This window comes from Furipterus horrens, unplaced genomic scaffold (assembly GCF_987537825.1).
Source record: "Furipterus horrens unplaced genomic scaffold, mFurHor1.1.pri manual_scaffold_51, whole genome shotgun sequence".
Lineage (NCBI taxonomy): Eukaryota > Metazoa > Chordata > Mammalia > Chiroptera > Furipteridae > Furipterus > Furipterus horrens.
The window spans coordinates 87,443-101,779 of NW_028327221.1; the positions used below are offsets into that span (position 1 = coordinate 87,443).

Genomic DNA, 14,337 nt, shown 5'->3' on the forward strand with positions numbered 1-14,337 from the left:
ATTTCCTTTCAGACTGGTAGAAGACAAGGAAATCTCATCAATTGAAGGAAATGACTTATAAGGAAACTTTATTCACACAGGGGGGAGGATCAGAACACATTGTAGTTCAGTCAGTAAATACTAAATAGCCATGGCTAAATAGTAAGTACTAAATAGCCACATGCAGTTGATATGGAGTGTGTGTGTGTGTGTGTGTGTGTGTGGGCGTGCGCGAGCGCGCGCGTGCATGCGGCAAGTGGTCACAATGTCCTTGAGTAATATACCTATCAATTTTTTTTTGTCTAAGCTAGCTGTCCTGTCATGATGACTGTAGTCAAGAACCCTGCCTCAACACCCATGTATTTCTCCAGCTTATCCTTACATAAAAGAGTGCCTTAGTATGCAGGTGCCACACTATCTCACAGTTCTTGTTGGCCCTGTGCTACTTCTGTTTAATTTCTTATATATATGAGTCCCTGTTGTCCAGGCAGTATGGATAATTTGTTACTGTCTTGCCTGCCGCCACGAGAATAAAGTTGGTGTGAATTCCTTCTGCAACGCCCCACTGTCATTTTGCAGTCTCACTGAATCCAAAGTTAACCTGCCTGGAGCTGAGCTCCTGCGGCACTTGGTACAGTCAGCAGGACTTGCCACAAACGAAAGCTATGGAGCAGGGGTCAGCCACGGGGCACGGCCACTCAGGGTGGGCTATCGGGTTGGCCTGCATGGATATGTGGTTCATGGTGGTGACCGTGTTGGAGGCTTCGGTGCCCCTGCAAGATTGGGAGAGGGTAGAAGTGACTCCTGAGGTGAGAGAAGAGGCTCTGCTGAAGATAGGGGGCTCTCTAGGGAAGAAAAGTGCCTGGGTAGGGGCTGGTGCTGTAGGCTGGCTATTTCTCTGTTCTGCATAAAGCATTCAGGGAGTTGCTTGAATTGGAAGCCCAGGTCCGAGAGTTGAAAGAGGACCTGTCTCAGGAGCAGGAATTGAGGGCTGCCTGGGAGAAAACATGGGAGCTATTAGAGGTGGAAGTGGCCACCCTGAGGGCCTGGATCAGGACTGGTTTTGTGACAGGATCAGAGGTACAGGTCATAGACTCCTCGGAGGATGAGGATGAGGAGGAGGATGTTGGGGAGGGCTAGACCTCACCCATTTCAGCCATGCCTGGGGTGGCGGTGGTGGTAATGCAGAAGATTAAGACTAAGTGTCCTTGAATGACTGAGGGTCAAGCCAGCCCCCTCTGCCAGTCACAGAGCACTCCACAGTGCATCCGTACTTGCAAGCAGAGCTGGTGGATTTGGGGAGCTGCTTCTGGCAAAAGGCGTCAGAATCTTTGGCGGCTTGGTTGCTAAGATTATGGGATGTAGGGGCGGGTGGCATTTTACTTCCTGGCCAGGGAATGGGTAAGCTTGTATCCAACCCCACGCACCCAGTGCTGAGGCAGCAGCTGCAGAATGCACACGAGACTCCAGGCAATCATTCCCTGTTAGATTGGATCAAGGCAGCTGATCGCATTACGTGGCCGAACCCAGGAGATCTTCCATCTACGTCCAGCAGGTGGCAGTTGTATACTGGGTTACAGCAGCTATTAGGAGAACTGGGACTGAAGGATGCTATTTATACTGTAATTTGAAAACTCATGGCCTGGATGAAGAAGTGTTCACAGCGAGAATAAGGGATTTGGTCCTACAAACTGCACTGTAGTAGTTATTCAGACCCAACAGAAACTACCCTGGGGAGGGGAGTAAAGGTGTGGTATACAAAACCAGGGAGGGACCTGATACCTGCTATTGTGTTATCTCAAGATATCTCTTTAGCATGCAGCCTACCGGACGAGCAAGACCTACCCTTGTTAGTACCACTAAAACCTATTTTTAAAATCACCCTTAGGGTCAGTCTGTAGCAATGTGTACATGGACTGGGCATACACCCTTTGCTGAGGTGGCAAATGCCTTGGCATGCAGTGTCAGCACAGAGACGCCAAGCAGAATTGCCACCGGCTTACCATGGAGAGCGTGGATCCTTTGTTCCTGTCTCACCTGCTGCCACAAGAATAAACTTGGGACTTCTGGCCAAAATGGAGACATAGGTAGACACGCTGCATCTCCTTCCACAACTGAAAAGGAATACAACTACCTCAAAACTGGAGACACCCAGAAGTTCCAGAAAGTCGAGCTGCATGGAAGTTCAACAAACACAGATTTAAAGAAGAAAAACTCATCCAGAGAGGCAGGAGGGATGGAGCCGGGGCAGAGAGGAAGCAGTGAGGTGGCAGTGGCAGCTGTGGCATCGGCAGTGGCAGACCAGTGGAAAACGCAGTCACACCTTTAAAAAAAGTAGGGAGGAACACCTGGGGAGAGCTCTCAGCACCAGACCAGACAGTGCAGCTCACAGTTCCAGCACCAGGGAAAATAAAACCCATTGCTCGTGACTGAAAGCCAGTGGGGGTTGGGGCATGGGTAGAAGCTGCTGGTCTCTCAGCAGAGTTCCTTTGTTTAGAGGCCCTCATAGTCCTAGAATGCCACAAACCCACCCATTCTGGGAACCACAGCCAGAGAAATAGCTAGAGACAGCCAGTTCCACACAGGAAGTGGGAGAAGTGCCTGGAAAAGGGGCGAGGGTTGAGCAAGCAGCTTTGTTCCCTCTCAGACTCCTCTCCCTCATATGGCACCACAACGTGGCCAAATGGGTCGCCCCATACTAACGAAGACCTAAGGCTCTGCCCCTCCCAATGTAGCAGTTGTGACAGCTCTACTAACACAGAGGCAAACACAGAAGCCTCTCAAGTTAATGAGACAGAGAAGTATGGCCCAAAAGAGAGAACGGATCAAGGTTCCAGTGGAAGAACTAAGCGATGAGGAGATAGGCAACCTAACAGACTGAGAGTTCAAACCACTGGTGATAAAGATGCTCACAGATGTGACAGATATGCTGGAGTGTGGCAAATGCAGAAGGGAACAAGTGAAGGCTAAGTTAAGTGAAACCAAGGACAATCCACACAAAACCAATAGTAAAGGGAAGGAAGTCTGGGTTCAAATCAATGACTTGGGACATAAGGAAGAAATAAACAGTCAACCATTGTAGAAGGAGGAAACAAGAATTGAAAAAAAAGAATGAGGACAGGCTTAGGAACCTCTGGGACAACTTGAAACGTGCCGTCATCTGAATCATAGGAGTGCCAGAAAGAGAAGAGGAAGAGCAAGAAATTGAACCTTATGTAAAAATAAATAAATAAATAATGCCAACTTTGGCAAAGGGAAGAGACATACACGTCCAGGAAGCACAGAGTCCCAAACAAACTAGACCCAAAGAGGACCACACCAAGACACATCACGATTAAAATGCCCAAGGTCAAAGATAGAGAATCTTCAAAGCAGCAAGAGAAAAGCAGAGTTACCTACAAAGGGGTGCCTGTAAGACTATCAGCTGATTTCTCAAAAGAAACTTTGCAGGCAAGAAGGGACTGGTAAGAAGTATTCAAAGTGATGAAAAACAAGGATTTACAACCAAGATTACTCTATCCAGGAAAGCTATCATTTAGAATGGAAGGGCAGATAAAGTGCTCCCCAGACAATGTGAAGTTAAAGGAGTTCATCATCACCAAGCCCTTATTATATGAAACGTTAAAGGCACTTATTTAAGAGAAAGAGGGTCAAAACTATGAACATTAAAATGACAACAAAGTCACAACTATCAACAACAGAACCTAAAAAATAAAAACAAACCAATAAAAGTAAACAGGCAACCAGAATAGGAACAGAATCATAGGCATAGGGATCATTTGGAGGGTTATCGGCTGGGAAGGGGAAGGAGGAGAAGTAGTGCAGGGATTAAGGAGCATAATTAGTAGGTACAAAATAGGCAGGGGGACATTAAGAATAATATAGGAAAGGGTGAAGCTGAAGAACTGGTATGCACAACCAATGGACATGAACTAAGGGGGGTGGGACTGCTGGAAGGAAGAAGGATACTGGGTGGAGGGGAGCAAAGAGAAAAGAAATTGGGACAACTGTAACAGCATAATCAATAAAATATACTTAATTAAAAAAATCAACTTGGCACCTTCCTCCAAAGAAACCCTTTTGTTCCTCTAATGTGGGACATTGAAAAATTAATACCTGCCTTTTGTCATCTAGTGGTTATGGATTGAATGATGTCTTTTAACCCTGTTGCCAAAACTGTTGTCCCGAGAATACAACAAGGATGCCAGCCCGTTAAACCAAGCACGCCATTGTCCGGGGACAACCAACGGACCTGGAGTCTGCAAGACCCTTCCCCATGTGAAAAGACCACCCTCCCCTCCACACCCCCATTCTTATTAGGGATGTCTGGACCCAAGGGTAGGTAGGCCGACGGCCATGTCCAGAAGCAGCTAGAGGAGCTCCAGACCGTCACCCATTGTCCTTTATAAGATTATAAAGGGTCTTAAGTCTGAGAGGGGGGATTGTTATTTTTTATTGTTAGAATAATTAATTAATTGATTAATTAATTAATTTTAAAAAAGAACAATATAGGAAAGGATGAAGCCAGAACTTGTATGTACGACCCATTGGCATGGACTGGGTTGGGGGGGTTGCTGGGGGAGGGGTGCTGCTGGGTAGAGGGGAGCAAAGGGGGAAAATTGGAGCTATTGTAACAATATAATTAATAAAATATACTTAAAAATAAATAAATAAACTTGGAATGAATTCCCTCTCAAACACTCCACTGTCACTTTTTGGTCTCACTTAATCCAAAGTTAACCTGCCTGGAGCTGAGCTCCTGCAGCACAGTAGTCCATCTGCAAATTCCTGACAAAGACCGAGAAAACCGTACCCTCGGGATTAGAGGGGAGATTATCAAGTTATATGTGTAATGTGGCAGAAACAGGGGGTCCACAGGTGGCAAACCTCTGGATCATAATGGACAAACCATATTACTTAGAGATTTGGACATGAGTTATATCTTTATGTCTTGGGTGCTCAGAAAATTACCTAAGGTCAGATATAGACCCAAGCCCAACACTGTATCACTAATCCTTGGATTTAGACCCACTCCCCTCTTTTGCCTCAGATATATCTGATTAAGAAACACGACTTTTTTTTTCTAGCCCTGGCTGCTGTGGCTCAGTGGATTGAGCATCGGCCTGCGAGCCATGTGTCGCTGGTTCAATTCCCAGTCAGGGCACATGCCTGGGTTGCAGGTCAAGGTCCCAGTTGGGAGCTCGTGAGAGGCAACCACACATTGATGTTTCCCTCTCTTTCTCCCTCCGCTCCCCTCACTCTGGAAATAAATAAATAAATAAAATCTAAATAATAATAAAAAAGTTAACAATAGAACGTATATTTTAAAAAAAGAACACAACGACTTTTTTTTTTAATTTTTAAATTCATGTTGTTGCCTAGCTTATTTAACACCTTGTACTTGCATAGTCCAACTGCTCAGACGTATTGGGAAAGACAGTCGTGTAGTGTGTTGTTCAACTTGCCTAATGAAGGGGCGCCCAGATGGCATGGAATGCTGCTGTGGGGATGGGGTGACTAGCTACAGAGTTGTTGAAGGGACTGTTAGTTTACAACTTAGTGAGCAGCCAGTCCAGCAGTTGTTTTCTAGCCATGTTGTCCATGGCTTCATCCAGTTGTCGTTCCTTGGCAAACCTCATTACTTCTCGAAGGAGATCTCCAACACTGTACCCCTTCTCTGCTGCCTTAGCTGAAACTTCTGGAAGCTGTGGAGGGAGCAGAGATAGCTTGAGTCATGTGATACTTTTGAAGAAAGGTCTCAGGTGGATAAAGTGAACTACCCCCCGCACCCACCTTTCCGCCCATGACTAAGATTAGAGTAAAAGCTTTCGCTGATCCAGGACTGCCTTCCCTCTCCTTTTTCCTTGACCCTCCTCTAATGTCATAGATCAAAATGAAAAACATAACTTCATTTTGAGCATCAAAAAACAAAACCTGGAATCAGTTGTCTTTACTAAATACTTCTCTCCAAGGCCTGGGTCTTTTGGTTAGTCTGTGCTGATTGCTAGGTCAAGGTTAGGGGTGGCCATCTCCCCCACCTTCCTAAAACATATTTTACCAAGTAGTTTGTTTAAAGGGTCACTGAATTTAAAAAAAAAAAAAAAAAAAAAGCTAATCTTTCTCGCCTCCTCTTGGCTGAAATGTGCAGACCCCGAGGTGCTACAGCCTCAATTAATGGTTCATTGCTTTTGTGTCTTTTTATGAGGATAAAGTAATTCATAAAGCACATAGTAAAGAGCATACTTGAGAAAAATTTGGACTGCTCGTGAGCCCTAAGTACAGTTTTGCCTCCCTTCCCCTGCCCAGTCTAACCATCTTTCTTCTTGTGCTTTGCCATTGCTTACCTTCTCCAGTTGTCCATCATCATCTCTCACGAAACAGAGCACAGGCACCTTAAATTGGGAGGCTGCAATCCACTGCAGGACAGCCTGGAGCTGTTTCTGCAAGCTACTTGTTGAGCACCAATTATTGATGATGACTTCCGGCCCAGAAAACTCTCGATAGTTCTGTGACATTGCACTACTGTGACTGCATCTGGGGCCACCAACTTGGAAACTTGGGTTGTGTACCAAGGCTGCTTGTTCTTCCAATTCGGCCAGGGCTTCCCTGTTGTTGTGATACCTAGCCATGATAAGGCACAGCTTCCTCACAGGTTCTACCAGTTGATTGATGAATTGCCAGTTCATTTGCATCATCCCGCTGGCAAAACCAAGGTCTAAATTCTCCTGGAATTGTTTTTCCCCTCTCTTGGACATTGAAGTTGCTTTGTTTGGCCTGGGCTCAGAAGGCTTGCTCTCCCCTTCAGATTGCTCTTCACTGTTGAAGGAGGTCTCACTGAGCAGTTTCTGAATCAGTGATAGAATGATGTTTGACATATCGGACTTTTGGCACTCCGCCTGTTGTTGAGTCTCCTTTACAGAGGTAGATGGCCCAGGAGCTCCACAAGATTCTAGATGTTTCACTGAAAGTGCCTTGGCACTTTGGTCACTTGCGTTCTTTTCAAATTGGGCACTCTGAGTCCTATGGCCTATGGTGGAACCAGGATAGTCATCTTCAAGTGCATCTTTGGCCTCCGCCTGCTGGGTCAGGTGGTACTGAATCAGCATAGGGGCAGAGACAATCAAGTCCTTCGCCAGTGACTCTGTGGAAGGGCTGATCTTCTCTCTTTTTTCCTCCTTACTCACGCATGATTTGCCAGCCATCTCGCCTTGGTTTCGTTGTTTTTGGTTCCACATGGACAGGCTCTCCTTGAGGATGTGTTCAACAACTCTTTCAGCGCTAATCAATGACTTGCACTCCTCTGGTTTGATTTTGCATTTGTCCTTCCCCTTCAATTCAGTTTTCATGGTGGAGAATTCAAGACTTTGGTTTTGACTTTGGTTCTCGTATTTGAGACTGTGGGAGCCGGCCTTCAAGGATGCGTACAACAGAGGCTGTGATTTAGACTCCTTCTCTCCAAGCAGAACAGTAGCCAGGCGCTTCAGCATGGCCTCCATTATATGTGTAGCATTTTGTTTTCCGTGGTTGAACAGACTCTTCTTGACAGCTGAGATAAAGTCGCAGTCAGTCATCAGGGCCGCAGTGATATTATGCAGGTTCTTCAAGCAGGAATCAATCAAATCAGAGACAACTTCCTGGGTGTGTTTTAACAACACCCTCTTCAGGACCACACAAGTGGGAATTGGCTTCCCAGGAGTATGCACTTTCAAGGTCTTCAAAACGGAGACCATCAGGTCAGATGCCACCTGATTTGCATAAACCGTGAGTCCTTTACTGATAGAGTGTGAAAAATCTTTGCTCTCTTGTTGGCACATCTCTTTGTCTACCCCCTTGTTCTTGTTGGATAATTCACTATACATAAACTTTTTCCTGCCACCTTCCCTGCCCTCTTCTCCAGTGCCCCGCCTTTCCACATAGGATATTTCCTCAGCATCATGGGCCATTTCAGAAACGATCTTGCTCACAGCGCTGCGGGGAGTGTTTTTCCCTTTGTTCCCAGAGGGTGGATAGATTGAATGACGAAAGCATTTGCTTCCATTTTCCAACTTCTTGATTTCATTACAAGGCATCTCCATTACCAGATTAGATAGCCGGATGATGGTGAAGGAAAGGTCATCCATGGGACATTCTCCCTCAGGAGAGATTACTGCCCTGTTAGTGCTAGAAGATTTTGCTGGAGAGGTGGAAGGACTCTGATTTTTGTTGGTATTCTTGGCTGCAGTCATGTCTACATGTGGGCTTTGAGGTCTATTGGCCATGTAATCGATATTCAGTTTATCATCATAGATGCTGTAGCAGTTTGCAGAGGGTAATTTGTGATGTTCATCTTCATCTCCTATTTTATGTTTGCAGCTAGAGGCTGAGGGACTTAGTGCATGTTCGAAACCCAAGGCATACTTCTGGATATCATTTAGAAGCCAATTTACAACAGTTATAGGATCAGAGGGAGCTTGTGTGAAAAGGCATATAGATCCGTCCATCTAAAAAAAAAGAAAAAAAAGAACACCTAAGAGTTTGGGGAGGCTACTTTCCCCCCTTATTTTATTTAGAAGACATATCTTTCTAAACTGCACACATTAGGGGTTTAGCCTTTAGGATTTGCATGGAAACATAATACATAATTATATTCCTTTGAGCACAAGTGGTAGCGTGTCAATTTCACATGAGCACGTGTGCTTATCTCAACATGTGTCAAAAATGTATCAATGTGTCTGTCATGTGTGTGTGTGTGTGAATATCAGTATAGCAATTCATAAGTGGGGACATCTCAGTAGATGTGAGAATGTTCAGTCTGTGTTGTTAGCGTGTGTGTCCGTGTGCACATGTCAGTGCACATGTATGCCTGCCTGTGTGTAAGCCTGTGTAACAATGTGTTGACATCAATACCGATTTTATATGTTTCCTGTACGGGCCAACATGTGCATGATAGCGTGTACATTTTGTACACTGTGTGAATGTAAAAATGAATGTGTATGTCAGTGTGTCTGAATATGTAAATGACAAGTGTCGATTTGAGTGATCTGCATGTTTGTTTATAATACAAATCTAATAGAATGTATCATGGAGCTATACCTATATGTGTATTAATCCTGTCTGCAGCGCGGCCTCCTGAGACTCAACGGTTTGGCTGAACTAAGTGGCTGGATTGGTGAAGAATGGGGTGGTTTGTGGGCTTCACTTTAAAACTGGTTTCTCTGTTCTATCCTAATGGCTTGGACCGAAAGGGCCCAGAGGTCTAAGAGAGGGGAAAGCTAAACTGTTTCCCTCAGCCCAAACTAAGTAGAATGGGCAAAAGGGTTTTGGACAGGTGAGATGCGCCTGGCACACCTTCCTCCAAAGAAGCCCGTTTCTTTTCCCTAATGTGGAACATTGAAAAATTAATCCCTGCCTTTTGTCATCTAGTGGTTATGGATTGAAGATGTCTTTAAACCCTTTTGCCAAATCTGTTGCCCCCAGAATACAACAAGGATGCCAGCCTGTTAAACCAAGCACGCCGTTGTCTGGGGACAGCCAACTGACCTGGAGTCTGCACGATCCTTCCCCATGTGGGAAGGCAACCCTCCCCTCCACACCCCCACTCTTATTAGGGATGTCTGGACCAAGGGTAGGTAGGACGAACGACAACCATGTCCAGCTTGAAGCAGCTAGAGGAGCTTGAGACCTTCGCCCATTGTCCTTTATAAGATTATAAAGGGTCTTAATGTCTGAGAGGGAGGGATTGTTATTTCCTATTGTTAAAATAACTAATTAATCTTTTATTTATTTAAAAAAAAAGAATAAAAAAAGAATAAATTCACATGTTAACATATATAGTAATTAATAGATAATAGATAATACATCAATAAATGTTTATGTTCAATGTGGATCGGTGCTAATATAATGACTGTGTATGTCAATAAATTGGGTATCAGTTTATGTTATATTTATATGCTACGTGAATGATTGAGAATGTGTGTCAGTGTTGCACACACCCTGGGTATTTGAGTACTTGTGTGAATACGTGAGTGGGGATGTCATTGTATTTGTGTCAAGGTATGTATCAGTGCATTCAAATGTTGTTAGTGTCACTTTGCTTAAGTTTGTATGTGTGCGTATCAACATGAGGTATATTTACAGAGTGGGGCGAAAAGTAGGTTTGCAGTTGTATGTATGGAAAATAATAAGTAATAATTCAAGAATAAACCGTTTCACATACTCATAACTGTAAACCTACTTTTGCCCCAAGTTTGTATGTGTGCGTATCAACATGAGGTATATTTACAGAGTGGGGCGAAAAGTAGGTTTGCAGTTGTATGTATGGAAAATAATAAGTAATAATTCAAGAATAAACCGTTTCACATACTCATAACTGTAAACCTACTTTTGCCCCACCCTGTGTAAGAGTGCATGCCTATCACCTGAATTTGTACAGTCACTGTGTTTTGATCGAGGCTCATGTGTGTATGTTTATGTGTAGTGTGCATGTTTATGCATAGTGTGCATGGATGCATATATAGATGTTGATGTGCCACATGTGGGTATGTCAATGCAGCTGACTCTATACCTTTGTGTAGGTGAGTCATTGTTTATGAATATACACACACATTTGTTGTTTCAATGCTTGTGTGTGTTCACCAGTGTCATATGTACACACGTAGCCAGGGATGTGTGTGTCACTGCTCGTATAAATTATTTTGTATATATTGCTGTGTGTCAGGGTAAATTATGTGCATATGCTCATGTCTAGATATGTGTATATGTATTATACATGTCTTCCACTCCTTGCTAAGTACCATCGTCCTCTTTACCCGTTCCATTGCTTCATCTCCTTTCTTTCCACTGAATCCCTAGAACTTTGAGGTCATGATAAGTTCAACATTTTGCAAATTGGTTTAGGTTACAATCAAGGACACCTGCATTATGTGTAGGAAATACGTGCTGCACTTTTAAGAATAAACATTAGGTATAATTTATCCCTTTCTGAAGACTTCAAAATGGAGTCCTCCTTCCAACTAAACCCAAAACTCTTTGAAGAATATTTTTAAACTTTTTTTCTTCCTTAGGAGCCACTCTCACCTCTCCAAATGTGTCTGAGGTCAGAAATGTTGTTCCTGGTTATAAGATAAGCATAGAGATGCAGAACAAAAAAAAAATTGACTCCTTTGAGATAAAACCAAATATCCTATTTCAATATCAACTACTCCAAGTTTGTAGGACTGTGAAGGTGACTTGTCATGGGCCAGGAGCCCAACAGATATAATTTAGGTAGTTACAGAAAAACAAAAGGACTTGCATGTGACAGTGGTATCCAAATCGAATTGCTTCTAACTTTACGCTACCTAACAGTCTGTAATCTCTTAGGCAACAGGTTTGGGGAACAAGCCACTACAGTTCTTGGTCATTGTGGATTCTCTCTGTTCCATATATGCTTGTTCTTTTTCTTTTTTTGGACACTGGGCAATGTGGAGCACACAAGCCCAGTAGAAGACAACAGAAAGCACTGAAAAAGATCATGCTTTCATTCCACATCTTTGTTAGGATAAGGGTAGCAAGATTCTGTTTGGAGTAGGGACCTGCAATCAGGGAAGGGCATTCTGAACCTCTGTGATTAGTGCCATTGTTAGATACCTGGACATTAAACTTACCTGACTTTGAACTTAGGCCTGTGAACTCTGGAATATCATAGTAGCCAAATGTAGGGCCTTGTTTGGAAATATTTCTCTTACCTTTTGTGAACCAGAGTCTTCGGTGTCAGCACTGGACTCTGGGAATTAGAAAGGGTGGACTCGGAAGCTAAGCATACCTTAGACTGGTTTTGCCTCTCAGTAGCCTTGATTATAATAATTTCTGTCTCTTTCAGATGGTGTTGCGTTAGGTCACCTCCGGAACAGGAACCACCAGCATCCTATGGGATGAAGTGGTGAGATTCTTATGAATAACTGCTTTTTGAGACTTCTCCAAGCTGCCCTCTCCAAAACATGAATGTCATATCTCTTATCTTTTCCTTTCAATGGAGAAGGATAAGTAGGCTTGTGATGCTAGCTAATGTTTGAAGAATGAGATATTGTTCTCCTCACAAATTACTACCCCTCCAGAGGCATTCACAAATCCATAAATCTTAGGAATCATATTTCATGAATCGTCAAACTTTTGGACAGTTTTCTCACTGCTCTGACATGCTACCTTCCATGCTGTAATTCTTTCAGGCCTACCAGCAAATTAAGTTCCTTCTAGAATGAGATTTGGCATCAAGAGTGACAGTATATTCTCAACCGGGGGTTTGGGGTTTTCAAAAATGATGGCTGCCCACCTGAATCTCCTCCATCCTTCCACCCTCTGGCACAGACTTTCCCTTTTATTATGCTGCCACTGATAACTCTTTCAGCAGTTTCTCACTCATTCCAACTCTGAGGGGAGCAGAGAATACTCACCTTGGAACCTTTATCTTCCACTTTCAGGGTGGACACATCGACAAAGCATATCTGCACCAAATTAGGACAGCGTATTGAGGAAAATTCTAGAGAAAAGACTGCGGTTTCTCTTTGAGACGATAAAGCACCTACCGCATAGGGGTTCTTGTGAGGATTGATTGAGAGTGAATACAAAGCTTTCAGCAGAGTACCTGTACATAGTAAGTACTCAATAAATGCTATTAGGCAGAGAGAATCTTATCATTATTGTATTTCCTAGATAAGAATACCTACCTGTCAGAGATGCCCAAATTACAATACCTACATTTACTGAAAAAAGTAAGAAGAAAGGTGCCTTGCCCAACTGACGCAAACTCAAAGCTGAAACTTACATTAGAACTCAATTCAGGAAACTAAAGAGCAACACAAACAAACGAACTAAATAGGCAAAGACTAGAATAGTAGTCAGTAGGGGGGAGGGGGGAAGGGGAGAAGGGTGATAAGTAAGGGAAGGGTCTAGTCGAGGAACGTATATGAATGACTCATGGACATGGACAACGGGGAGGGATATAACTGTGGGAGAAGGGATGGGCTGGGAGGGAGGAGCAATGGGGGGAAATGGGACAACTGTAATTGAATAACCAAAAAATAAAATTATAAATAAATAAATAAATAAATAAATATTAAAAAAAAAAAGAAACCAATTCCCTGACTTTCAGTTAGAGCACTTTCAACTACCGTAGCGTTCCCCAAAAGTGGTGTTTTTATTACTGATGTTATAGAAAACTTTAAGTGATACATGGATAAACATTTCTGTGTTTAATATATGTACTTTTTTGTTGTTTAGTAGGAAAAATACATACTAAAACATAAAACCTGTGACATTATGGATAATATTGCTTAGGTTGATGGTAATTTTTAAACGTCAGTCAATTAAAAAGCATTAAATACATAACAGTACGAATGGCATTTGAACGTGATAAAAAATGTGAAGTATTACACATTTTGCCCTCCTGTGGGAGTCCCACTTGAGTGCAACTTACTTGTAGCTAGCTGATATTATTATGATTCCATTAGGCTGCTAAAACTAGGCAACCACCACTCCTCCCTCCCCTGAGGCTCCCCCCACCCCCCTCCCCAGCTACTCTTCATTCTCTCCCTCCCTTCACGTGTCCCTCTGTGATGTATAAGCATACTGCGCCCCGCCCCCACCCCAATCCCCACCCCCCAGCCCACAAACTTTACTGAACTTGATATCTTAGAGAAACGACACTATCACCCTCCATTAGTCTATTCTGGGTTCCAGGATATCTGTATCCATAAAGCAATCCTTTCCACCCCTTAGTGGGAGTAATTTAGTATCTTACCACTTTCCGTTCCTGTTCTTGCTGTCCTTTTGGGCTATGGAGCTTGACCTTGCACACACCCCTGGCGCTGTGTAACCACTCAATATTATCAGGCCTCTGGAAAGACAAAAGAAAAGGAATCCGAAAGGCTTATATATGGTTTTTAGAAACTGGCTCAGTTTGGATAAGAAGGCCCTGGAACTCAGCTATGTAGTTCATATTGGGTTAGGCTAGAAACTGGTGGGGTGAGTAGTGGGAAAGGGATTCTCTGAAATTATCAGGATCATTTTAGCATACTTCGTTGGGAAGCAAATTTAAAAGGAAGTATAGAGAACGTGGAGATTAACTTTAGAGACTTATTTCTACTAAACTCCACTAAATCTCACCTGCCTCTACTTCCTTTGCCATTCTTAAGCACCTTCAAGGAATCAAGCATACCTCATCCCCCTTAATTGAATTTTAGTTAACCCCAGTTCAACCAGAGCCTTTCTCATGATATAAGGAGTGAAATGGGATAAACAGCTGTAACACTTACCACATAGAGCCATTGGAAAAGACTAAGGCCAACACTAGTAGAGTGAAAAAATAACCTTTTTAATTAAAACAACATATGAGATCCCACA

General features: G+C 43.3%; 1 protein-coding gene across 1 annotated transcript; it reads right to left on the minus strand.

Annotated features, from left to right (window-relative positions):
- Positions 1-5,528: 5,528 nt before the first annotated feature.
- Positions 5,529-13,831, minus strand: LOC149989998 (A-kinase anchor protein 4-like; the record flags this gene model as incomplete). The annotated part of the gene is made up of 5 exons (XM_090265722.1): positions 5,529-5,684; positions 6,324-8,459; positions 11,762-11,863; positions 12,390-12,440; positions 13,736-13,831. Coding segments are annotated over 5 exons (2,541 nt in total), but the record flags the coding sequence as incomplete, so codon positions are not given.
- Positions 13,832-14,337: the final 506 nt, after the last annotated feature.